Source organism: Antennarius striatus, chromosome 21, assembly GCF_040054535.1.
Source record: "Antennarius striatus isolate MH-2024 chromosome 21, ASM4005453v1, whole genome shotgun sequence".
NCBI lineage: Eukaryota > Metazoa > Chordata > Actinopteri > Lophiiformes > Antennariidae > Antennarius > Antennarius striatus.
This window is the reverse complement of record NC_090796.1, coordinates 17,050,001-17,077,468: the sequence shown is the minus strand read 5'-3', so window position 1 is coordinate 17,077,468 and position 27,468 is coordinate 17,050,001. Positions and strand designations below refer to the sequence as shown.

Genomic DNA, 27,468 nt, shown 5'->3' with positions numbered 1-27,468 from the left:
ATCTTTAGTGTGTGTGTGTGTGTGTGTGTGTGTGTGTGTGTGTGTGTGTGTGTGTGTGTGTGTGTGTGTGTGAGGGAGTGAGATAAGAAGGAGATGAAGAGCCGTTCCTCACTCAGAGGCGTCCCCATCTGTTCGCCGGGGCCTAATTGTTCCTGGGTGCGAAGATACAGAAAAAAAAAAAAAAAAAGGGAAGGAAAGCAACTGCTCTCGCCCCCCTCCCACCCCAACTACCCCCCCGTCCCAGAGTTATTTCTGTAACATTAAAAGAGCGCCACCAGCACGCTCCAGATTATTGCCATGTAAATAATGGCACTTGGCTGGATTCCCTGCTAATGAATGTCATTTACGTTTCCAAACGAGGATTAATTATCGACCGAGGACCCCTCTCTCCTCCCACGGGGGACGGCGGCGCAATTAGCCGCCAAAAAGACGTCTGTTAATATTTGTGTGTGTGTGTGTGTTTTGTTTTTTTAAATAAGTCTATATATGCGCACGTGTACATATGTTCCCGTGACACGCCGGCGAACCCTCCCCAATTAGCAGCCCGGTGAAACGGAGCAACAACAAAAAAAAAAAAGAGAGAGACGACTCAAAGTTCCTCGATGGTCAGGTTGGATGGCGGCGTTGGACGACAGAGTTGTGCGTCTTTGGATCCAAAATAAGCAGGGAAAACAAACACAACCCTGAAATTAGATTCCCCCAAACATTGCATTTCCTCTTATTTTACACACCACCGCCGGCTGCAGACAGGAATAGAAGAAGCCGTGAATTGACATCCAGAGCGCCGGCCAGTCCGGGTTACACGGACTGTCTCTGCGTCCAGAGATGATCCCCTTCTGGGAAAAACATCCTGAGTGTGTGATTTACCCCCCCCCAGGTGTGAAACTGTCTGTTTGTTACACACAGCGTCTGAAATTATAGCAATAACCCAGCAAGTTTCCACCATTACTGATTCTTGTCAAAACTCCTTCCCCTTCTATTTTTTTTTTTTTTTTTTACCCCTTCAGTCAAATTGCCTCTCCCAGCAGGGGCAGCTTGTGCCACTGCACTTAACCCGAATGAAGGAGCGGCAGCGATAAGGGTTATTTCTGTCGGCAGTTGAGGACCCCCCTCCTAAGGACCCCGGGCTCTAAAACGCTGCAGAGCTGAAGGGGTTAAAAACCAGACGGGAGCCAGAAACAAACCTGATTGGCCCGTTAGCTGTGATGTCATGCCAGACGCTCGCCATCTTATTTCCTGTTAGATTTAAATCGATCTGATCTGTTTCTCACCTGAAGCTTTGAACTCAAAACTTTATTTAATCGTTAAGTGTTTGTCGCCGGCTGGCTGTCGCACTACTTCCTGTTTCAGAGACAGCAGGGGGTTCTGGGGCTTGTAGTTTTTTAATGAAGAACTGTGAGAAAACTGGAGCCTACACACACACACACACACACACACACACACACACTGGATTGTGTTTCTGCACTATGGCTCACCTCGCCGTGTCGACTGTCCCCCTAGCCACGCCCCCTCCAGCTCGCACACGTGAGCGCCACCGAGACTGGCGTTCCTGTTTGACGTGTGGAGGGTTAAGATCTGCTGGCTGTGTGTGTGTATGTGTGTTTACACTCCTATATGCTGCAGACACACACGTTTACATCAGCATGTAAACAACGCAAAGGTCTTGTTTACATCACTAAATAATATTGATTAATGCAGCATCCGCCCTGCCTCCTCGTCACTCGCTTCCTTGCTGTCTTCCTGTTGTGTGTGTGTGTGTGTGTGTGTGTGTGTGTGTGTGTGTGTGTGTGTGTGTGTGTGTGCGTGCGTGTGTGTGTGTGTGTGTGTGTGTGTGTGTGTGTGTCTGGTTTGTCTGAGGTGGGTTTGAGTCGGAGCTGATGTTCCAACGGGATTCAGCAGCGCTGCAAGTTGTGATCTACGTTTAGGGTCAGAACCAAGTCAGAACGGTTCCCTCGTAGCGTCAGAATCAGTTCCCTCGTAGCGTCAGAATCAGTTCCCTCGTAGCGTCAGAACGGTTCCCTCGTAGCATCAGAATCAGTTCCCTCGTAGCGTCGGAAACGGGTCCCTCGTAGCGTAGCATCGTTCCTGTTGGTTCCTCTGTTTCATTTGTCCGTTTGTTCACATGTAGCAGAAATCACCCTCTTGGATTCAGTTTCAAGTAAAGAGGACCCATTAAGGCTGACCAATCACACGCCGGGCCCGTGTCCCGCCCCCTCACCAAGTCCACAGGAAGTAGGTTCACTAGTTTTCACATAATTAGGGGAAAAACTCCATGAGCAGGAAAGGTATAAAGAATTCCTGGAACCGTCCCGTTTCTTTCTGGATCCAAACCAAAGTCGAATCAAACATTCAACTGGAGGGAGAAGGAGAGAAAAATATTTTTAACTTTTAAAAAAAAACCTCAAATTGAAATGCCAAATCAGATTTGCCAAGTTGTGTGTTCCAGACGGAGCTGAAACACGACGGGGTTCTGCTCCTCCGGTCCAAAGCCGTTTCATTATAAACGTATTGTTGCTCAGCTCGCGGTAGATCCGTCTCTGAACCGGTGGAAGTGTGTGTGTTCACCAGTGTTTCTGAAGTGTGCACCAGGTCGGCGTGAACAAACAGATCAACAACCAGCGGTCCTTGCTGGACCGGTCCCTTTGGCCGCGTTCCAAACAGGTAATTCCTCCGGCATAGCTCTGGAAGCGCCGCGGCCGGTCGAGCCTGCATCCGCAGTCAGACTGTCTGCACGTTTGTGCCGCTGATGGCATACCAGGGGCGCCATTTTCCTCTGCGAGACAGACAAGCCGGAGGATCTGATTGGCCGGCCGCCAGAGCGAACTCACAAAGGCTCCTTTGACAGCAGGTCAGCCGGTTAACCAAGCAGTGGGCAGGAGGAGAGTGGGATCCGCCACGGAGCCCCCCGCCGCCTCGACGCCGCTTCATTAACGCTCCTGCACACGGACACGCCGCAGGAAGTGGGGTTTAACGGGACAGGAAGTGAAGCAGGAAGTGCTTTTGACTATTAGATCACATTATAAATGTCTTGTGAGCTCCTCCTGGTTGAGATGCTGACGGCGCCTCACGTCCTACGTCTCCATCACGTTGTTCTCCCATGAGCACCGGCGCTCATTACCTCTCCCGTCCAGGCCTCCTCTTCCTCCTCCCGCGGGGGCAGCGGCCGCTTTGCATACGACTGATGTTTTAAATGCTGCATTGTTAGCTGACGTGGGGTAGCCCTCTGCTGACCCGGGAGGTATTTGCTCGTTTGATCACGGGGGCGGCGGCTTTAATGCGTGGCGGCAGCGCCGCTCCGTAATGCCCCTCCCCTCCTCGAGACGTAGGCCAAAGGATGGACCGGGGATCCGTGGCTTTGCGGGGCCTGACGGGGCAGAAAGGAGGTGATTATTAGAATATCCGCTGGTCAGCAGGGCCGCGGGAGACGCTGCTGATCCTGCACTTCCTCCTCTGGTGGGTATTCCACTGGGCGTTGGGGGGGGTTCGTGGTTTCTTTAAAAGACGGGCATGTTTCAGTCCTCGTTTCCGCCTCGCGTCGGTTCTCGCATCCTCTGAAATGAACCTTTCACCACAGCCGTTCGCCGCGAGGGCTTTCTTATTCCCAGAGAAACTTTTAGTTCACTTTCTTCTCACCAACTTTAACGTTTCGCGCTGAAATCCAGTCGCTTGCCTTTCACATCCAGACGCCTGAAGTTAAGTTCTCTGCACCCCCCCCCCTGAAGACTCGGAAGAAGGTAAACGGGAAGACCCGGCGTCGGAGAGAACACATCGGTGTCGCTGGGCGGGAGGATCCCTCATCACCTGCTGACAACACAACAGAAAGGAAGAGCAGAAACAAAGACGCCAACATTGTACAAGTTTTACACCCTGGGACCCGACTATCAAGACTGTTTGCGCGAAAGCTAACCAAGCTCTGGCGGCTCAAAAGAAAATATTGACCAACCCCCGACACCCCTCCTGGCCTCTTCCTCACCCTTTTTCTCGCTCCATCCTCTCTTTTTCTCTTTGGTTTTGTTTCTTGTGGGAAGTCATGGCGACCGGAGACACCAGGGGAAAGAATCTCACATCGCTGCACTTCATCTTTAATATTTAACGTTCCGTTCCCGCGTGACTTCCCAGCAGCGTTCCGTAGCGGGTTTGTGATGAGCACGACCTAAGGCGACAGGCAGGGGAGGATTGGAGGGAATGGATGCACAGCCCGGGGGGGTTGGGGGGGTCAGCATCAGGACCGCTGTGACCAGGTGCATCGACTTGACCGCAGAAATACTTCATTCGATACGCTGTTTGCCTTTCAAAGTGCCGTAAAGTCAGGACGGGTATCTCATCTCCAAGCGGGCGGGGGGGGGGGGTCGTCTCTGAAACAGCCTGGCCTCTAAATTCCCTCCTGGATAATCACCGCGGCTCCTTCTCCGTCTGCGTCGAGCACCGCCGAGATCTCACCGCTGGATTCTGCAAATATGGATCGGCTCTTGCATTTCCAAAAGTCCCAAAGCGGCACCGGCTGCCCCCTTGACTTCTGAACCGACGTTCACGGGAAAGCAGAGGTGAAGCAGAAATCTGCATCTCTGGTGGTGCTGGACGCCCACGCCGCTGCGAGAGAGAGAGAGACAGAGAGAGAGAGAGAGAGAGAGAGAGAGAGAGAGAGAGACAGAGAGAGAGAGAGAGAGAGAGAGAGAGAGAGAGAGAGAGAGAGACGGGGAAACACGAATTTTGATAAAAAGTCGCGTTCGATTAGCGCCGTCTCTTTAAAAGTTCTTCTCTTCTCTCGGTTGCCCCCATTTTTTCTCGTTTGCCGACAGATTGCTCGCCCCCCCCCCCACCTCTTGCATTGCTGCAGGCCCTGATTAGCAGCGCCGATCGATCGCTGAGCAGATGTGAGCGGAGCCACGAGAGTCGATAGCGACTGGTGGCGTCGTTCGCGTTCACGCCTCCAATCTGGGGTGGCGAGGACGGCCGGTCAGCGGGCTGAACTGGCGACGCCTTTATGAGCGCGTTGGATTATTCTGAATCACCATCTCCCTGCTCTGCCCCCCCCTTTCCTCGTCCTCCCCCAGCTTAGACTCGTGGACTTGGGAAGCTAGTCTGCAAATTTAATGGACCTGCATGGATTATTTAGGCTGACTAAAGCTCCCCTTGTCGTGTCAAAAGGGGGTTGAGGGATGACATTACACTCCTGCACCCCCCTCCCCATCAGCGTACCCCCCCACCACTACTATTTCTGCTCTGCTGGATGAAACGTGTCCAAACCAGATCCACCTGATGGTTCACATCAGCCTCAATCCTGATGTGTGATTTCTCACACACTCTTGACGGTTGGCTCCACACCAACACACACACACACACACACACACACACACACACACACACACACACACATGCAGCATCAGCTTTACACACACACACACACACACACACACACACACACACACACACACACACACACACACACACACACACACATGCAGCATCAGCTTTACACACACACACACACACACACACACACATGCAGCATCAGCTTTACACACACACACACACACACACACACACACACACACACACACACACACACACACACACACACACACACACACACACACACACACACACACACACACACATGCAGCATCAGCTTTACACACACACACACACACACACACACACACACACACACACACACACACGCACACACACACTTATGTTGGGATGCTGTGACCTCTGGCTGCTCGGTCCTCTCCTCCCTGCAGGACAAAGCGAAGGCCAGGAGGGCCTGGGGGGTCAGGAGGTCAAGTTCACCAGTGGAGTTCCCTCTGTTGCTGCTCCGACACAGAATCCTTTCCTGCTTTCTGAGCATTCTGTCCACAGAAGTGACCTTAACCCCCCCACATCCAACAGAGGAAGGGAGCTTTGGTTACCTTTGACCTCCTGCTGTCCTACGTGTGTGATCCGTCACAGAATGAAACCGAAACGATGGTTCCTGGACCGTCATTCCAAAAAGAGCACAAGACGTTCAGTTGTTTTGAACCGAAGAGTTCCTTTAATTCCTTCAGGAACTAAAAACGGTTCAATTTTATCAACAGAGCTTTATTTACACCCCTGTGCTAAAGAGATCCTTTCTCTGCTCTGGGAACTATAACCCTCCTCCCATTTTAAGCAGTTTTGAATCGTTATAAATTCAGGTTGTCGATTCAGAAGATTATGTGATCAGTTTACTCTCTTTTCTGATTAATGCATCGAATTAAAAATCCTCAGACGACAGAAAATAAAAACGGAACATCTTTCTCTTCATTGACGACACGTTAATGTCATTTCAAAAGTTCCAATGCGTGCATTTCTTTATTTCCACACGTAAAAGCGTCTCTAAAGCAGCGTTGGAGCAAGAAGCTGCTGATGTGAACAAAGTTTGTCATAGAAAGTAGCCGATGTTTTATCTGGCATGTATGGGATGTTTGCAGGCTAAATGTGGATGGATCGGACAGTGCAGGCTCTCTGCACGTTTGTATAAGAAGTGGGTTAGCTTGTGTGTGTGTGTGTGTGTGTGTGTGTGTGTGTGTGTGTGTGTGTGTGTGTGTGTGTGTGTGTGTGTGTGTGTTTATGCGTGGATATGTTTGTGTCCATGCTGGTGGGCAATATTTCAACATCATTCGCACGAGGAGATGCAGAGGATGCAGAGCCCAAACCACTGGGGGGACGTGGAGCAAATATTTGGAGAGTTGATTTAAAACGGCAAACAAGCAGCGGGCGGAGGAGTTTCCTCGCCGCGCCGCGAAGCGGCTCCGACTCAAACGCCGACACCCTCGTCTCCCGTGTGACGGGGGCCCAAACCGAGCCTCTCCAGGCCCAGAGGAGTCCCAGATGTCCAGATGAAGACGAGGGCGTCCGTTTGTCTGTGAAAACCTTAAAGGAATAAAAACCAGACTTCAGATTTATTTAATCTTTAAACTAGAACACTGACGCGTTGAATAAATAACCTTAAAAATAAGGAGAACTATAATAAAAATGTAGAACTGACTCATAAAAATTAAATTGAAGGAAAATAAATGAAACTACAAGAAATAGAAAATCATTTTTTATTAGACCAGTTTTAATTAGAAAGCAAAAGTCCAATAAAATATTATAATAAATCTGATGCATATTTTATTTCCCTAAACACAAACATTCGTTTCCATGAAAATATTTGCTTTAGATTTAACTTTATTGTTTATCCCACCTGGGATGTATAATTTAGATTCATTTTATTTTTATTGTCATTATTAATAGGGTACAGTGCTGCTAAATACATTCCATAATTCTGCTCTCATCACGTAAACAATCGTTTCTACGCAGACGATGTTTCGTTCTTTATTCCACCGCGCTTTTCCTGAAATCACATTCGTTGTATGTTTAAATAACTTTTTTTTATTTTTAGCAGCAAAATCAAATAAAATCCACGTTTTTTTATGCTAAACGCTGATAGATTTTAGCGCCACAAACATGTCTGATTCTTTTACGCCGCGGTTTATGGATTATTTCCACCAGAAATTAAAGTTAATACGGCGAGGGAGATTTATTCCAACTGTCGGCTTCATTTAAGTCTTTTGTTGTTTTAAATGGAGGCTAAATGTTTTCCTGAATGAGTCGCTGGAGACGGGTTAAGGTGTCAAAGTCGACGCCGCCATAACAACAGGAACGCTCCGGTCAAGTCGGGGAAAAGTTTCCAATAAACCGATGAAGAAACGCTCAAAATGTTCTACCAGAAACAAACGGGATGACTTCAGCTGGGCCTTCAGGGGGTGGGGAGGGGGCCAGCGCTCCCGAAACCGTCCCCGATCCACCTGGACTCGCCGTTCCCCCCCTGGCCTCCTCCTCCTCTTCCTCAGCGGCGCTGAGCACACATGATGTATGAGCTTTAATGAGATTTCAATGCTGAACAAACAATAAAAATTTATGGACATCACGGTTCTGCAGGCCTGCAGCTCCACACGGCTAACGTTACGCCCTCTGACGCCGCGGCCAGTAATGGGATCCGCAGCTGGCCCCCCCGGCCCTCAGCGAATGTATACAAGGGGGATTTTGTGTTAGCAGAGAGGAGGAATGTCATGTTATCAGGGCGGGTGGAGGGATGCTGCAGCCATTCCAGAATCGCTTTGTGGAGACGGCTTGAATAGAAAGGGGGGGGGGGGGGCGGTTGGTTATTTCTTCCTGATCAGAATCCAGACACACAAAAGGTCACGGATCTGCAGCAGATTAGCAGGTTTAATCTGCAGGTCCAGTCCTCCTGCAGCAGATTAACCAGAACCTTCACCTGTCGGTGCCTTAAAGGAGCAGTTCACCCTAAACCCATCAGCTCGCCTTAAAGGAGCAGTTCACCCTAAACCCATCAGCTCGCCTGCGGAAAGATGGGAAATCAAGTTTAGCGTAGCGCCGCACCTAGCTGCATTAGCACGCGATGCATGCTAATGCAGCTAGCTTAAAGGCTATGCATGGGTTAACAGTGTTGATGGGTCATTATGGGCTGCACAGACTCATTTAATGTTGTGTCAGAATGAGTGAAGCTATCGTTTTAGCGTTAGCCGAACAGGAAGTGATGCGAACGCAGACGCCAACGCGTCGATTTGTCAGCCCGGACTGATCTGATTGGTTTGCTTTTTTATTTGAAAGTCTGCTGTTGATTGTCAACTCAATGCAAATCAATAAAACACATCAACCCCCCACCCCCACCCCAACCCCCCCTTTGCAAAAGTAAAAGATGTAAAAGTTGGAAAAGTCAAAAATGTTTTGGTGGGAAATCAGAAAAATCACTCAGCTGAAGGAAGGTGTGAAAGAGGACGGGGGGGCTCAGGAAGCCACCAGGATCTCCTGACCCCCCCCCTCCATGAGAAAAGGCTGCATTCAGCCCCTGCTGGCAAAACAAGTTGGTAAAGATAATCAAGAGGGATGCAGCATATTCCTCCTTTCATCACCCCCCCTCTCCATCCTAACATACACCAGCATATAGCCCCGTCCTCCCACGCTCACCCCCCCCACCCTCGCTCCCTCGGCCCCCCGTCTCCTCCACCTTGCAACACCTTTCTGAGAGCGATGCGGGTCCCGGCCCGGGCCGCTGCTGGCCGGGGTTGTTAGCCGGCCGATAAAAAATGGATGAAGTTGTGGAGCCGTGATGCTGCTCTGCTGTTCAGGCTGGAGGAGAGGAATCAAAGGGGGGGGGTCCAGCTGCAGTGAGAGTTATCTCAGGTCAGAGAGCGTCATTAGCTAAAGACGCACAAACAGGAAGTACGCTTTACATCATGATTAATTATGAAGTCGCTTTACTGATTTGATTCGGTCGGTCGATTTAATTCAACATTCAGATGTGTTTTTAGTACAACTAATAATTCACAGATTAATGGAGGGAATCAATAATCTACAAATCAATAATGGAAACAAATTTAACTACCAAAAAGGAATAAATTTAAAGAATTATTTCTGATTCAATCAGAATCATAATCTTTTATTGGTTATTTTTTGTTTCAGCTTCTCTGTTTCAGAACGTAGAGATAAATAATACGAATAATAATGAGATAAATAAGAGAATAATAGACGGGAATGATAGATAATAATATACGAATAAATGTATATCCAGACTGTCTTTAGTTAAAGCAGGTGGAAACACACATGATGACATCACGGCTAACGCTTGCTAGCAGAGGATGTGTTTAAGTGGGGCGGGGGGGTTTGAGGTGGGGGGGTCGCGGTGGGATCGGATCTCAGTGACCCGACCAGCCTCCTTGTTCTCCTCCAAGCGTCGCACGTTTCTCACCTTTCTCCAGGCTGGCTTGATTGTGTGTGTGTGTGTGTGTGTGTGTGTGTGTGTGTGTGTGCGTGTGTGTGTGTGTGTGTGCGTGTGTGTGTGCGTCTACAATGAAGCCCATATTTGTATTAGTTTGTGATAACAAGTCGATGCATTAGTTAGAGCGTACCCCCCACCAGTGGTCCTCCTCCTTGTCCATCACTCAAACCATTTGTGAACACATTGATCCTTCCCTCCTCCCCCCTTCACCCCCCCACCTCACCTCACCCCCCCTCTCTGGCTGTATATTCCCAGGGTCTGGAGGGAGGAGAGCCAGAACGGCTCAGACAGCCATTGATTTTTGTTTTATTGGTCGACCAGTGGAAGGAGGAGGGCCTGAGAGAGGAGGCTAAGTTTGTTCTGTGTGTGTGTGTGTGTGTGTGTGTGTGTGTGTGTGTGTGTGTGTGTGTGTGTGTGTGTGTGTGTGTGTGTGTGTGTGTGTGTGTGTGTGTTTAAGGTGCTGTCTGACTGAGGCTGTTTTTATTTTGGGGCTGGGGGTGTTATCTGTCTGTCTGAGAGGTGTGTTTGCGTGTGTTTGTGTGTGTGTGTGTGTGTGTGTGTGTGTGTGTGTGTGTGTGTGTGTGTGTGTGTGTGCAACCTCTGAGAGCCATCAAAAACAGTGTGTATGAACACATGTGTGTGTGTGTGTGTGTGTGTGTCGTTGAAGGGACTGGGGGAACTGGGGCGCTGATGGAGCCGGCACCGGAGACCTGGACCCCAACACACACACACACACACACACACACACACACACACACACACACACACACTGAGGTGCATGGCGGTGCTCATTAGAGCTGTAATAAGGCTGAGCTGCTGGAAGAGGAGGGAGAAAACAAGGGAAGGGAGTGAGGGAGGGAGGAAGGGGAGGAAGGGGAGGAAGGGGAGGAAGGGAGGAAAGGAGGGGAAGAAACGGCGGATTTTAAATTTTAATAACACTGGTACGATTTTGTAAATCTTTCCTGACAGAAAAGTCCTCATTATTTTCATGTGTCTCGGAGGAGCCTCTCCTCCAGCGCCGCCTCCCCGGGTAAACGGACTTCCCTCGCTCCGTCCTTCCTCCCTCTCTCTCCTCTTCCTCTCTTCTTCCTCTCTTTATTGTCCCGCGTCTTTTATTTTCTCCTCCTCCCCTTCATCCCTTTCTCTCCCTCTCTCCCTCCCTCTCTCCCTCCCTCTCTCTCTCTCTCTCTCTCTCTCTCTCTCTCTCTCTCTCTCTCTCTCTCTCTCTCTCTCTCTCTCTCTCTCTCTCTCTCTCTCTCTCTCTCTCTCTCTCTCTCTCTCTCTCTCTCTCTCTCTCTCTCTCTCTCTCTCCCTCTCTCTCTTTGACATTAGCACCATGTCTCCAGTAAGGCCTTCCCTGATTGGATCACACCAGCAGCCAATAGGACGGCCGGTTGCTGTCTGCGCCCCTCATTGGCTGGTTCTGTTTGGGGGTTTGTAGATTTGTTGTGGGTAGCGGGGTGAAGATGAGGTCGTCCTCTGGGCTGTATCTGGGGTTAAAGGTCAGCTGGTACTGAATGAATGATCGCCGGGGGCAACAGGAAGGACAGGAAGTGGAACAGGAAGTGGAACAGGAAGTGGAAAAGGAAGGACAGGAAGTGGAACAGGAAGGACAGGAAGTGGAAGCTGTTTGTGTTTAGGTTGAAATTCTAAATTAAGTTTTTAAAAACGACTCATTTTCAGGAAACTTTTGTGTCTTTAAGAGTAAATCAACGTTTTTTCTTGGGGGGGGGCACCTGGATCCCTGCTCTGACTGGTCTGTATCAGTGTGTAGGTGTGTAGGTGTGGGTCAGTGTGTAGGTGTGTAGGTGTGGGTCAGCATCAGTCATACCCCCCCCCCCCGCATCACCCCCCCATGTCAAGTGTCAAAGCTGGAGGATGGATCCGGTTTGATAAGTTCTGTTCTGTCTGGCCTTGTGTCAGGACCGGATCAACCATACCGCACACAGAAACCATGTTCTCCTCCTTCACCCCACATTTTAGGGGTTTTTTGGATGGGGGGTCGTGGGGGGGGGGGTTTCTGTGTTAGTGGAGGAAGTTTTATCTGAGCTGCTTCTGGTTGATGTGATTCTGTGTCTGAATCTGTGGAGAGGTTCATGAAAACGACAAAAAAACTTTATTGATTCTAAAATTGAGAACAAAACGACCGACCAGGTGACCAACTATACACCAGGGACTACCTGAAGAGACTAGTTTAAACACCTGAAGAAGAGACTAGTTTAAACACCTGAAGAGACTAGTTTAAACACCTGGAGAGACTAGTTTAAACACCTGGAGAGACTAGTTTAAACACCTGGAGAGACTAGTTTAAACACCTGAAGAGACTAGTTTAAACACCTGAAGAAGAGACTAGTTTAAACACCTGAAGTGTTTACTGGTTACCGTAGTAACTAACTACCTGCTTCATCAGATGTCGTGTCACTGGAGTAAATATTGTGTTCAGCTCACGAAGCTTTTTATTGGACAGTTTCAATCTGCTTCCTCCCTCAGCCGGTAAACAAACAAACAGCGCACACACACACACACACACACACACACACACACACACACACACACACACACACACACACACACAGGGCCTGGATGAATAGTCATTCTAAATAATGAATGTTCAGTAATGGGGCGAGACGCCGCCTTGCTAAGCGTGTTCTGATTAGTGCTGCGGTGGGACCCGATCCCCAGCTGATCCCTTCACACCCAGACACCAGGATGCTGATGTCAGCCGTTTGACGGCGTTATCTGACCCCCCCACCCCCCCTCTATGGGACGGACAACACAGCCCCTTCATCCGAATACGACCACTTCCTGTCCTGACTCTAAGCCCCGCCCCTCCATAGAGGTGAATGGACACCTGTCTGCTAGCTAAAATGCTAAAATACTGATATATCAATACGCATGAGACAAACCAGTACGCCGCTAAGCTAAGCTAAGCTAAGCTAAGCGCTAGCTGAGGCTACCGCCGAGGCTTGGCCGTCTGGGGCTTTAGGGGATATCGGGGTGACTGAGCAACCCCTCCACCTCCACAGTGATGAATGGCCACAGCAGGGGCTATTCATCTCCTGCTTAGGGGGCTGGACAGTGCCCCCACCTCTACGGCCTCCCCCCCCTCCACGTGTCAGCAGATGTGATAATTCTGTCATTTGTCAGCAGCAGCGGCGGGAGCGGCGGAGTACGACGGCCGCTAGCGCAGCGCTAAGGCCGCGCTCCCCCCCCGCCCCCCTCCTGGTTGGAGTGGACTTGAGTCACAGTGGGGGGGTTAATGTGCAGCAGAGGGTTTTTACGGCGAATTCCATCAGTAATTCACTGATTTTATTACCTGCAGGAACCCACTGAGCCACTTTTTCCACTTTATTGTGCAAATAAAGTTTTAGAGTCTGTGTGTCTGGGGCTGTTTATGTGTCACGCTTGTTTGTGTGTGTGTGTGTGTGTGTGTGTGTGTGTGTGTGTGTGTGTGTGTGTGTGTGTGTGTGTGTGTGTGTTCAACGCACAAACCATCAGTTTGCACTGAAGTGTTGCATTTTGGGACGTTTTGCGTTTTACACGCCCGTGTTAGTACCGGTAAATACCACGAATGCAGCCGTTAAAAACCCCCGCAGCAGCTGATTGGACGGTTTTAATCATGTGACTGTTTTCCTGAACCCCTTCCTGATCTCTGTCTTCTGCAGGATCATCCAGAACCGGGTCCTGGTCTTCATCCTCGGAGCCATCATCCTCCTCACCATCGTCCTGGCCATCTATCTCAATCTGAGAAACCACTGATCTCCACACACACACACACACACACGCACACACACACACACACACACACACACAAATACAAACACACACACTTGTGATTAATAGCGACAAACGCGTTGTTCTGCTGTAATTAGGACAAATGGTCCCCATGAATCACCGTTTCCACAACCCGACAGGAGCGTTTTTTTCCACTTCTCTCTTTCTCTTTGCTTTCTTTCCCTCTTTCTTCCTCCCGCCTCCCTTTCTTTTCTCGTTGCACCTCTCGCTTTCGTCCTCTCGCTTTCGTCCTCTCGCTTTCGTCCTCTCGCTTTCGTCCTCTCGCTTTCGTCCTCTCGCTTTCGTCCTCTCGCTTTCGTCCTCTCGCTTTCGTCCTCTCGCTTTCGTCCTCTCGCCTTCGTCCTCCCGCCGTCAGGCGTTCCCACGTCCCCGGAGACGCCACTTGTTTCTGTGATAGTCAACACTTTTTCCCGCCGTCCCGTCTCCGGGCGAGCCGGATGAAGGTCATTAAAGGGTTAACCCTTCCTCATGCAGCCCAGAGGGCGGAGCCTTCAGATCAGGTGGGGTGGATGTTTTAAGCCAATGAGGGGCCAGCATGAGGAGACGTACACAGTCTTCATCCAGATGAGACGCTAGCTAGCTCGGGGGGCGGGGGTTGAGTCTTCCATTGATGACATCATCAGCGGCGGCGGACCGTGATTCACGCCGCTCTTCTGTTTTTAGCATCGGCCATCGTTAACTATGCTTCAGAGGAAGCTAACATTTGCGCTGCCATCATGCTAACTAGCTTAGCTCCATGTCACATCTGTCGTTGCTATGACTGGTGCTAACCAATAGCATCCGCTAATAACACCTCATGGACATCAAACATTAACTACCGCTAGCTAAGCTAGCGTGTTAGCAGCTGTAGTTTCATGTTGACATTACGCTAACACCATAACGTATTGACATTAGCATTAGCCAGCTAGCAGGCAGCTAACAACAGTTGGTCTTTCTTTGAGCTGCTGTTACGTGAGCTAGCGTAGCCCCTCCAGGAAATGACGGTTTAATTTTCACATGTTCGCAACAAGGAGACAAAAACTATAAGATCTGACGGTACCTGAAGGCATCGTGAGCAGGTGGAAGGAGAACACGCCACAGAAACACACACACACACACACACACACACACACACACACACACACACACACACACACACACACACACACACACACACTCATTCCCTCAGACTTCACTGGTGTTGATGGACTAGCATTGAAATCCTGATTCTATTTATTTATAAGGCGTGATAAGGTGTGTGCGTTCACACACCAGGTCCACCTGTGTCGTGTCGATCTGTTGTTGTTTGTGTGTTGTCTCATTTTCGTTGTTGTCGTTCTATAAATGCTTCTGGTTGGTCGTACAACCTGTCCTGTGTTTTATTCCGACGTCTCTCGTGTTTTAATCCTCTCTTCATCCAGGTGTGTTTTAAAAAGGTGACATTTGCAGAGGTTTTATAAGTTCAAACATGAAGAGGCGGAGCTTGCAGGGGGAGGAGGCGTGGCTTCCTGTGGTCAGTTCCCCGGCGAGGGGAGGTCGTTTGTTATTCCGTTTCAGGGCCGCAGTTTCCCCCCCCCCAAAGATGCCAAGGGTGTCCACACCCCCCATCCAACCCCCGCCCCCCATTAGAGCGAGGAAAGAAAGGAAAAGAAGGAAGGAAGGGAAGAAGGAAGCAACGGCGGCGGCGGCGGGGGGGTGAGAGTTGAAATCCCTGGCAGTTTGACAAACCTCATCTGGTAACGACCCTCCGTGATTGTTCCTCGTGTGCGTTCATGTGTGTGTGTGTGTGTGTGTGTGTGTGTGTGTGTGTGTGTGCTCTCTTTCTATCCCTCCCTCTTCTCTCTCCCTCTCCTGCCCCCCCCCCCCCCAGCCTGTCAGATGAGCGTAGCGGCAGCTAGCGCGGAGCGGTGGAAGGCAGCGTGGCGGCGGCGTCTATTTGAAGTTGTAATGGTGTCAAAAAGTCAGGGCTGACTGACAGACGTCAGTCCCACAGGGCCTCATTAAAATCACACCCCCCTGACAAGGAAATAATTGAGCGGCGGCGACAACTCAGGGTGGGGGGGTGGTGGTGGTGGTGGGGCCTCCACGCTTTTAGATGTTTTTATTTTCTTTTCATTATTAGCGCAGAGCTATTATGTTCATTAAGAAATGTCTTTAACAAGTTTATAAAAGCCGACTGGGGGGGGGGGGGGGGGTTGAGGAGGAGATAACGATTTGTTACCCCCCCCTCCACCCCCTCCCCGTCTCGCTTTATTATTTAAACAGGAGCGCTGTCATGTGATACCTGAGCAGACGTGGACTATCATCTGCCCCCCCCCCCCCTCTATCCATCCCTTTCTTTCTCTCCGTCCTGGAGGTGGGTGTCATCGGAATGTGAACTAGATTATTCATCAATGCCACCCTGCCGGCGTCCCTTCTCCCCCCACCACCACCACCACCCCACCCCGAATCCGCTGATTTAGTTTTCGGCGAGCGTCTGGCGGCGGGGGGGTGGGGGTGGGGGGATGGGGGGGCTGAGGATGAAAACTTGTCAAAAATAGGTTATATCTTATTCCAGGGGGCAACAATAGCAGCAGGTACAGACACCCCTTAATATTTAATTTGGACGGGTGTTAACCCTCCTTAAGTGACTGGAGCGCTGGCCCCCATACAGACCCCGGCGGGGGGGGCGGGGTAATTAATTACTGGCTGTGGGGGGGGGGTTCCGCTCCACCCATGAGTGATTCTGCAGACCTGGATGGAGGAAGTGATTCCTCTCCCCCATCCCTGGAGTCCAGCTCTGTTCTGTTGGTTCACGTCCTCTTGAGGCTCCGCCCTCAGGACGGCGTTCTAAGGGGCGGGCCTTAAACGGGACAGGGGGTGCCGATGTCGTTTACACATACTAGAGGAGGTCAGCACCTCAAACGCCACGCTGGTGTTCAGAGAGACCCAGAGCCCCCGCCGGACAGACGTTCTGGTGTCCTCTTCTCGACGCCGTGTGATGTCATCAGATTCTCCCACCAGTCGACACGGGATAGCGCCGCCCTGGTGTTTGGAAAACTCACCGGCTGCCAGAGCTTTGAAGCATGTGATCTCCTTGGGCGGACTTTCTCCGACGTTCCGCACATTCATCGGTGTTTTCTTTCTTCTGGGTCGCCATCCTCCGTTCCGTAACCGGATCAGTCGTCATGACGATACATTTCCGCGATTAGAAGTCTTCTTTTCCCTGATGAGCTCCTCCACACCGTCCTCCAGCCTTCCCCGCTGAAAAACACGACTGACGTTGAGAGACGCCGTCGACAGGCGGGGGGTTGAACGAAGACGCTGAGGTAGAACAAGGCGTCGTCGGCGTAGAGGGAGATATGTGGTTCCATCAGGCAGCGGAGCGGCGGGTGCTGTCCTCCTCAACTGCTTCATCCTTCTTCTTCTTCCCCGAATTCTTTTCTTTGAGTTAGCTGCTAGCTTTGAGTTAGCTGCTAGCTTTCAGTTAGCTGCTAGCTTTCAGTTAGCTGCTAGCCGCTGCTAGCGCTGCGGTGTTTCACAGCTATTCTCAGGTTTGATCGGGTTTTGCTGGTGTTTGTGCTTCTGAACATTTTCAAACTGGACTTTGGAGTGGGACGAGACGCGAGGATGAGTCTGACGAAGGCCCGGGGGGCGCTCGGTGTTCGGACCTTCAGAAGCAGCCGGGTTCAGGCGGGTGGACGTACGGTAATTTACTTTGCATGCGGCGTCTTAGCAGACACGATTCTAAATTTCCAACTGGGAGGCATCAGCGGAGGAATCGGCGCCTTCAAACGACGGGCTGCCAGTCACGCCCCTCCCGCCGCCGGAGATCTGAGCGCGCGCTGATCGCCCGCGACATCTTCCTGGAAAAACCAGGAGTCGATCAGCTTTGATGGAGCACATCCGCCATGACAGGCTACTGAAGAGCTCGCTAATCAACTGGGGAGGGAACGGAGGGGGGCATCGCTTAGTATGACAGCGCCGAGGAGGGGTGGATGGACAGATGGAGATGGAGAAGGTGCTCCGAGATGTGCAGGTGGAGGAGAGCGAAACAGGATGCACCCCCTACAATAGCCCCAGCAGCTAACACCCCCCTCCCTCAGCAAAAACCTCGCCTCTGATGGTTGGTGGGAATTAAATATTCATGACAGGGCGTCCAATCCCAGAGCTCGCCAGCCAGCTTCTCCACACAGGCCAGGAAGTGTAATTGGATTCTTATAGTGGGGGGGTCAGCTGAACGGGGAGTCCAAAGGTTAGAGAACCTGTATGATGTCGTCTCGTATCCCTCCGCCGCCGCAAATAGAGACACATGAAAGAACCCTGCTTTGGTAGCTTCAAGCCTTTTTCTCGCAATCCCACAATTCATCACAGAAACAAACCCCCCCCCACCACCACCACCACCACCATCGAGAGATGTGGACGCAGCCACAAAACGCACAACTTGTCTTCGTGTCAAGGATCGGTTCGGGGCCCCGGCGAGCCGAGGGGCCGTATTGATCGCCCCTCTTTTCGCGGGATTGCCCATTTTCTCATTCATTTTTAAAGACAACATGAAATTTTTCCTTCCACTCGTCGTATTTTTTCCTTTTCCCATCACCCCCCCTTTCCACACACACACACACACACACACACACACACACTAATGCTCCCCCACCATCAGCACAGCCCCCTTTTCCTCAGCCGAGTCCCTCCTTGACCCTGAAAATTGTAATTCAGTCATAGATCACAGCTGCTGAATATTAGGCCTTACAAAAGCAGTTAAATAAAATATGTTGAAATCGTCCAATCCCAGAGGCCTCGGCTGAATTCTGAGCAGGTGAGAGGATGAGGAGGGAGTCAGCAGGAGGATTATGGGTAAAGAGAGGGAGGGGCTGACGTCGCGTTGGGATTGAACTCACAGCAGAACGATGGAGGGAGGCGTTCAACGCGCTCCAGCAGAAGGTAATCAGATTACTCCTGATGAGGTAGCTGATTACTCCCCAGCGCTAGTTAGCGTCAGTAGCAGCTTCAGCTCCAGCTTAAAGGTCCTGACTAACCTGCAGCGTCAACAGAACCGTAATGAGTCTCTGGACAGTAAACAGGCCGTCGTGACCTCTGACCTCAGGCCTTCGCCTGACCGGCGTAGGAGGGCGTGTCACCACGGCGATGAGATCGGCTCGTTGGCGGGACGACGCGGCTCCTGATGCTATCGTTGGTGCGAGCACACAACTCCTTGCGTTGTTGACACACAACCAAAACTACTCCGTCTCTGACGAGCGGCGATCAGAAACCCATCAACTCGCCTCGGATGGCGAGGACCCGGACTGGTCCGTCCTGGACGTTGGGCCCACAAGGATTTCTTTTGTTTGCCGGTTAACGTCTCTGTGGAACCGGATCGGACGGCGGCGGAGCTGAGGACGTCTCTCACTTCCTCCTCCGTTACTCAGACTTCACTCCTCAACCCATTGATCGGTAATTTGTCCACATCGGAAAATGTTCCTGCCTCTGCCTCATTCAGGTGGAGACTTCAGGTCCTTACAAACCGTCAGGCGTCTCTTTAACCTTGAATCTATCTGGAAGTGTTGTCAATGTGTGTGTGAGTGTGTGTGTGGGGGGGTATTCTGAGTACACAATAACAAGCAGGGTTAGCCGGTCAATGCTAAGGCACTCTCTTTTTGAAAATGTGCAGCATATAGAAGCGATGCCAACAATTAATCTCATGGTTTCCTGGAACAAACTGTTCATTCAGCCTCAGCTCGTTCCCATTGAGGCCACACAAAGTCTCGTATGAGATGATGAAGGTGATGAAGAGGCCTTTAGGAAGCTCAGATGCTTGTGAGGCTCTTTAAAGCTCCACTGAAGGCACGACTAATAACGCGTCGCCGTTGTGTTCTCTATCTGTACGGAATCGATCGCTGGCCTTGGGCTCCTGCTGGACGACAGCGTCTTTGTCTTCATCACTCAAACCCTCTGAAACCTTGATGAACGCGTTCCTAGAAGTCGACAAGCGTTCAGGCGAACAAAAGAAACAAGAAGAAGAAGAAGAAGAAGAAGAAGAAGAAGAAGGATCCTCAGAGCTCTTCGTCAGTCGAAGACGCTCCTCTAAAGCTAAACGTTAGCACGTCCGGAAGCTTCTCTGGTCCGTTTGAGTCGAGTAGTCATCGTTTGTTCACCCCGGGTTTCACTTCCTGGTTAGTTATAAACAAACCTTAACCTATGGGGACTAGTTAAGAGTTTTAACCAATGAAAGCTGCAGAAGAACCCGTGACTCTGCTCGGAGTCAGAGGTTCGGTTCTGTTGACGGATCCATCCGGTCTAACTTGACTCCAGCTGCTCAGTGTTGGTCTGTCTGAGCTCCAGCACCGCCGTCCAGACGTCCAGACTGATGGATGATGGGTAATCACCGGAGAACGCCACGTCTGAAGACAAGGAGAAGCCAGACTTGGAGGAACCGAGAGGAACTGAGGAGGAAGACCAAACAACCAACTGATGTGAGAACTTTAAAGAACTGGTTCTGTTGGTTTAGAGACATCTATGACCTTCATCATGTGTAGGTTTAAGAGGAGGGTTAGAACCAGATCTGATGTTCACACATAGAGGAGGAACCAGATCTGACACCAGTTTAGAGAAGAAGAGACTAGTTTAAACACCTGAAGAAGAGACTAGTTTAAACACCTGAAGAGACTAGTTTAAACACCTGAAGTAGAGACTAGTTTAAACACCTGAAGAAGAGACTAGTTTAAACACCTGAAGAAGAGACTAGTTTAAACACCTGAAGTAGAGACTAGTTTAAACACCTGAAGAAGAGACTAGTTTAAACACCTGAAGAAGAGACTAGTTTAAACACCTGAAGAAGAGACTAGTTTAAAGACCTGAAGTAGAGACTAGTTTAAACACCTGAAGTAGAGACTAGTTTAAACACCTGAAGAAGAGACTAGTTTAAACACCTGAAGAGACTAGTTTAAACACCTGAAGTAGAGACTAGTTTAAAGACCTGAAGTAGAGACTAGTTTAAACACCTGAAGTAGAGACTAGTTTAAACACCTGAAGAAGAGACTAGTTTAAACACCTGAAGTAGAGACTAGTTTAAACACCTGAAGAAGAGAATAAGCTCCGCCTCTTGATAGCCTCCTGCTAAACCGAGCCCCCCCGGCGCTGCTGCTGCGCTAGCGGGAGCTGGGGTCGCGGGGTCATCCGTCAGAGAGGAGCCTCGCTGACGGATGACACTCAGAGCAGCGATCGGCCAATCAGCTGCAGCCTAACCGGCGAGGAGAGAAATAAATAAATAAAGAGCGACATGAAAGAGATGTTCAAAAGGAAAACAAAGCCGGCGCACGATCACTGCAAACACACACCGGAGCACACCATCACACATCCGGTGGGGGGTGTCGGCAGCGGGGGGCGGGGGTACAAAGGACTGGAAGCGTACACGTAGTTTACTCTCCGATGACACCCCCGACTCGCTGGAAATCCAGACAAAACACGACAGAGTGGCAAAAATTGGATGTTTGATGGTTCAATATTTAGAATGAAAGAAGAGATCAGGAGATGGAGGTAGCCCCGCCCACCCCATCACCCCTCCGCCCACCCCATCAACCCACCCCCACCCCGTCAACCCCCCCCATCCAATTCAGGAGCAATGCTGATCCTCACCGGCTGGACGTCCAGCAGAGCCTCAAACACCTGTGTGACATCCGTTACCCAGAATTCCCCTTTTTCTGGTCATTCATAAATCTGTGTGACGAGACGGGTGTGGTTGTTCATCAACAAACGTGATTTAGACTCCAAATAATTTCACACTCAGTCTCCTCGTGTTGATTCACCATAGCCACTAAGCTAAAGACGTTAGCGTGAGCGTGGTTGGAAGGTGAACTAGTCTTACCTGTGGGTAACCAGTCCTTTGAGCAGGTTTCACCGGTCTGGACTGGTTGTGTTGGGAATCCTCCTGACCGGACTGGTTTCTGTCTCGCAGCGCCTCCAGCCAGTGAGACCGACCGTTTGTTGACCGCCAGCCGGGATCAGACTACAAACCCGGACCGCGCTCTCGCCCGGCGCCCAGAATCAAACATCTTTTGTTTGAGGGGCGTTCAATAATTTAGCGGGTCATGTGACCAGTTAGGGCTTTTTATTCCTCATGTTTCTGGACAGAAAATTTGTCTGCTGGGATGGAAAAAGGGGAAACAAGAAGACCTGGATGACGTAACCTCCTGCAATCCACCACAAACTAGTTGGAGCCGGAGAACTTTGGCGGCTCCAGACCCGCAGGACGCCGCCGATCAGCTGAACTGGAATTAAAGAAGCTCCTGAACGCCGATGGCGTGCGCCGCCTCGCTCGTCCTCTGAAATAGAACATTTAGCTTCCACGTCGATCATCTCTTCTCTGCTCTTTGTCTCATTTATCTGATTGGGGGCCGGGGCCGAGCGTGATTGCCTCTGTGATCGTGGATATCGAGCTGACGCCTCGGCGGACTTCCTGCGCTCGGGTTAGTTGGGGGGGAGCGGAGCTCGCTCGGCCTTGAGTCGGTCGGCGGGGGCTCATCCCATCAAATATTGAGGAAGCTGAAGGGCTGGGGCCTCGTGGTGGTGTGGGCTGCCTGACGATGGAAGCAGCCAATGTTGTGTCAGCCCCCCCCCCCCCCCCCCCCAAACCAAAACAAACTCCTGAGCCCCCCAGCGCACTCCAGAAACAGACAGCTGGATCGTACAGCCTCCGCCGAAACATACGCCGCCAAACCTGCTGCTGACGTCTGACTCGGGATAATAAGTGATTAAATACGTAAACAGCAGTGCATCATGGGAAAGTGGACTTTCACTCTGTGGGATTCACGCGTCTCGTAACTGTAGATTCGTTTTGCTTATTTTTACATTTATAAGCACGTTTAAGCTCAGGCGTGTCGGTGCAGTACTACCGCCTCGCCACAGGGGGCAGCAGAGTTCAGACGGCCTCTTTTGTCATCGAGGACACAAGTTCTGCTGTTCTCTGACAAACAATCACAACTAGTCCTCAAGATACGAACATTCGTAGGTATGAAGATCTCTCTGATGACAACTCTGACTCTGACTCACAATAACTCCTCCCCCTTCCTTCATGCTAAAGCTAAGCTACATGCTACAGTAGCTACAGGGGATCATCAACAGAGACTCTTGACTGTGATCTAAAAACTGGTGGAGAGTTCCTTCAAGTGTTTTCTTCTTCTTCTCCTCAAGGATTAATTTATCAGGATTAAAGTTTACCGAAAACTAATCTGGATTAAAACGATCATGTGACTCACAAGTGACGCTTAAGTAGATACTGGAACTATACATCCGTATTTTAATATGATTACATGTTTTTATTCTGTTTGTAACAGTTTTCTAGTGACTCTTAGAGTCCAGTATTTGTGTTGGACAGACGTTAATCCAGAGAAACGACGTAAACTGGATTTTTTTTTAAACCGACGTCTAATCAGAACGACTGAACTGTAAAACGACCTGAACCTGGATTTTAATGTCCTGTAACTGTTTCTGGTCAGTCTGAGGGATTAGTACTTTAGTGTTTAGGGTAGTAAAGACTTGAAGTGATCTCAAATGGAGATTAGAGATTGAAATTTAATAAATAACAATTTACAAACAATTTAACTTATGAACAACTCAGAACCAGTTGTGTTCGTATGTTGAGGACTACCTGTTTATTTCTTATTTTTATTAGTATATATATAATATTTATAGGGAATGAACTAGATATCTTTTCTATGAACAGAACAAGAATGTTGGGTTTGTGCCCCCCCCCCCCCGTCTCCTCCTCTGGCTGCTCCTTCCTGTGTTTCCCGTCTGTCCGTTCAGTCATGGGGGAGCAGCAGGACAGACAGTTTAGTACAGTTGAAAGAGCACATCATCCCTGACCCCCCCAGGACTCCTAATGCGGGGGCCTCCTTACCTGAGAGGAGCCGGCGAGCCTCCCTTTAAACGAACTTCAGAGGGCAGGAAGGGGGGGTTAGATTGACAGGAACACAGAGAGGGCCGCCCCGTTTGACTGGCGCGCCTGTCAGGGTGAACCCCCTCTCTGGCCGGCGCTGCTTTCCAGAAGGCTGCCCCCCGCTGAGCGGCGCCGGCTAAACGCTGCAGTAATGACCAAAACAAGCGCTCCTTCGGAGGCTAATTTAGCGCGCTAACATCAGCGGAGCTGTGTGAAGAGTGTGTGAGGAGTGTGTGAGGAGTGTGTGTGTGGAGTGTGTGTGAGGAGTGTGTGTGTGGAGTGTGTGTGAGGAGTGTGTGTGAGGAGTGTGTGTGTGGAGTGTGTGAGGAGTGTGTGAGGAGTGTGTGTGTGGAGTGTGTGTGAGGAGTGTGTGTGTGGAGTGTGTGTGAGGAGTGTGTGTGGAGTGTGTGTGTGGAGTGTGTGTGGAGTGTGTGTGTGGAGTGTGTGTGGAGTGTGTGTGAGGAGTGTGTGTGGAGTGTGTGTGGAGTGTGTGAGGAGTGTGTGTGGAGTGTGTGTGAGGAGTGTGTGTGGAGTGTGTGAGGAGTGTGTGTGGAGTGTGTGTGTGGAGTGTGTGTGGAGTGTGTGTGGAGTGTGTGTGAGGAGTGTGTGTGTGTGTGTGTGTGGGTTCTGCATAGTAATAACGCGTCTCTTTAAGCCCAGCACCTTAATAGCCTGTATGATGACACTTTATCTATAGTTTGTGCAGATAATCACCAAACTAAAGGGGGGGCCTGGGGCGGGGGTTCACTCGCTGACATTTGACATCTTTATAATTAACTGGGGGGGTCTAATCTCTGCCTTCAAATGACGCGTGGCCACATTCCATTTAATATGCTTATAAGCACTATGTATTATTCAAATATGCAGATGAGGCTCTGGTAGAAAACAGACTTTTGACTCCCCCCCCCCTCGTGGTGGGAGGGTGCGGGGTCACTAATGGACCTGCAGGGATCGAAGAGCAACACCCCCTCTGAAATTTTCATTCCCTGAGACGGAAACTTTTCTTCGTGATGCTGATGCGATGAGAGGACGTGCTGCTTCCTCCTGGAGGGGTCGCCGTGACGACCGGCCCGTCAAATCAGAAGCAGAGGAATAAAATCCTCCAGATTGACTCAAATGTAAATAAAAAAAACCTCATTTGTTGTTTAATTTAGATTAAAAATGACTTTTATCCGAATCAGACCTAAACTCAGAGGTTATAAATAGCCACTGTTTCTCCCGTTGCATTGTGGGACGTCTGAGCGCCGCTAACAGCTGAAGACGGAGCGTCTGATGTTTCTTCGGGCTTGAGTTGCTTTCGGGCGGCGCCGGCACTCGCCTTCAGTGAGGCGGTAACGGCTACACGAAGCCTCCGTCCTCACCGGGACGCCGTTCACAAGCTCAGGCTCCGCCCCCCCCCTGGGAGGGGCGGAGCCAGGCTTGGAAAGATGTGGTCACGTGACTGGTGTTAGAGCTGTAGAGCCATCCTGGAGAGACTTCCTGTTCTCCTCTTCTGGTTCGTGTTTGTGGGGAACTTTTCCCAACTTTCAGGTTATTTAATCTCCTCCGGACACAAAGAAACTCTTAAATCTTTAAATTTCTTCGTCTGAATTTGTTTTTCAGTTGGTGATTCTGGACTAATTTGTTTCCAGCCTCCTCTTTGTAACCCTGGACCTTCTGGGTCGGACGTCTCCGAGCCGCCAGCATCAGTTCACGCGTGTCGTATTAAAAGGCGCAGCGGTTTGACCTTTGACCTTTGGACGGTACCAAAACTCTAATTACAGACCAGAGCTGGAGAGCGAAGCTGCGATCAGCCTCTCTGCTCCAGGTTTATTCCCTCTCTGCTGCACGCCGCGCCGCCGTGAAGCGTCCAATCAGATCGTTCCATTCAGGATGTAAACATCTGTGGATGCGTTGGAGGCGTTTTTGTTTTTTTTGTTTCAGCTGGTGTCTGTGGGTTTTTACTGGGAGCTGCTGTTGATCCTGAGCCGTGAATCCTGCCCCCCCAGAGCCCCTCCACCCCCCTGCTGAGCTCCCCCCTGTCTCCGGCTCAGCATCACGGTTCACGTCTGACTGCTCTGCCTCTCATCCTGATGAAGCTCCTTCAGCTCCTCTTCATCACACCCAAACTCAGGAAACACAGAACCACACCTGGATGGCAAATATTTAACCTATGAAAAAAATTTAAATTTCATTTAAATGTTTTAATTTTTACCTGCAGAAATCATTTTACCCGCCAAAATAAAAGCATCGCGTCTGCGGTTAAAAAAAACAAAACCATCAACATGAAGCCGATCGACGGAAAAACGTTTGATGCAAAACAAAAATCATTGATTATAGATTAACATCTTCTGGCTGGACACACCCACAGCCTCTTGGCCACGCCTCCACCTGGTACAGGAGCTAACGCTGTTAGCATAGAGGCTGCATAGAGACTTGTCTTTCTAGTTCTTCTGCAGCTTTTCTCTCACCTCATCAACGCTCTTCTTTCTGAACCCATCCTCATCCTCCTCTTCATCAGCTTCAATCTGGTGATGAAGGCCTGAACGTAAACTTTTGTGCGTATGGATCCTCTCATCTCATCCTCTTGGCAGGAAACCCAACAAAGCAACCAACGAGTTCATCCGACGGTTCTTGCGCTGCTGCCTGTGGCGTATTTCTGCCTTCATGCATCCCATAATATCCCAGCGCAGATTAGTTTTCTCACGCCAAGGGTCTGTACATTTAGACACGAGCAGCATCGCTGTCAATTCCGCTCCAAAACGCCACGGCGAGATGATGCGCCGTGAAACATGCGTGGGACGCGTCTGTTCGCCGAACGCCGGCGGCCATCTTGGATAAATGATTGATTAACTCTCGCCCGATCAGAAGTCAATCATCATGTGACAGCCTCCCAGGAACACCCCCTAAACAAACCAGGTGAGAACCACTTCCTGTCGGCGGTCCCTCCCCCCTCCTCCTCTCTGGATCGATTCACCCCATCCCTCCGTCTCCATCGTCGCCAACGGAGATGGAGGGATGGGGAGACGGGCCGACAAAGAAGTGTGATTTTTGGCTGATTGAAGATCAAAGTGGGGGGAGTCTCCTCCTCCAGCCGCCCCTTCTATTAGCCGCCCTCAAGAACAGAGGAGAACATCAATTTCTCTCACATCAATGGCGGCTCCATAATCAATTGGAAACGACACTTGTATGAGGATGCAAATCTTATCTTTGTCTTATTAGAGCTTTTAGAAGATGCATGTCGGGATTTAATGTTATGAAATAAAGGGGGGGGGGGGTGCGGGGGGGTTTTCTTTTTTAATCTAAAGTTGCAGAGGCGTTAGTAATGGTCCGAATCAAAGCCCCAAGACGGCGGTAATTACTGGAGGACTTTGCCTATCCTTATTAATATTGATCAAATATGACTGTGATCTGATCTGGGGGGGGGGGGGGGGGGTGGCCTTCTGATGAATTCGGAAGGTGGTTAACGAGAGGAAACGCCGCAACAAACGGCCACCGTCCATCAGGAGGGGGAGATGCTGTTGTGATGAAATAAAGACCCCCCCCCACCCCCTACCCTTACATGTTCGCCCCCCCCCCCCGCCCCCCCTTTCCTCGCCGCCTTGAGCCCCAGCAAGGTGATGCTCGCCGCCGCCGTTTGAGCGATGGAAGAAAGACGTGTGTGTCAAAGGGAATTCAAGGTTGACCTGCTGATTATGTGCAGTGTTTTCAAAAAATGGCCCCGAAATGAGCCGCCGTCCTCCAGGCGGGGGGGGGGGTGCTCCAAACGCCCGATTCATCCCCCAACAATGCGGCGGATGATCACAGAATGTTAAAAGATCCTCATTTTGAAGTGTAAATAAGCCGGGCTCTAAAGTGAGGCCTCCATTTCTGCATAATGTGAACGGATGCTGGCGAATCCGCCCGGCGATAAGTGATGCCGCCGCGGCGACCAAAGATCTCGTGAACCCCCCCCCAGAAACGCGTCGGCATCAGAAGGTGTGAAATGAGTGTT

General features: G+C 50.4%; 1 protein-coding gene across 4 annotated transcripts in view; it reads left to right on the top strand.

The window, feature by feature from the left end:
• The window catches only part of vti1a (vesicle transport through interaction with t-SNAREs 1A), a 96,888-nt gene extending 81,952 nt beyond the window's left edge, over positions 1 to 14,936 (top strand). For all 4 annotated transcript variants that reach the window (XM_068305157.1, XM_068305160.1, XM_068305156.1 and 1 more), the window contains one exon: positions 13,471 to 14,936. In XM_068305157.1, the coding sequence (XP_068161258.1) occupies positions 13,471 to 13,564 (94 nt within the window). In that variant the 3' untranslated portion in view covers positions 13,565 to 14,936. The remainder of the gene's footprint in view (positions 1 to 13,470) is intronic.
• Positions 14,937 to 27,468: the final 12,532 nt, after the last annotated feature.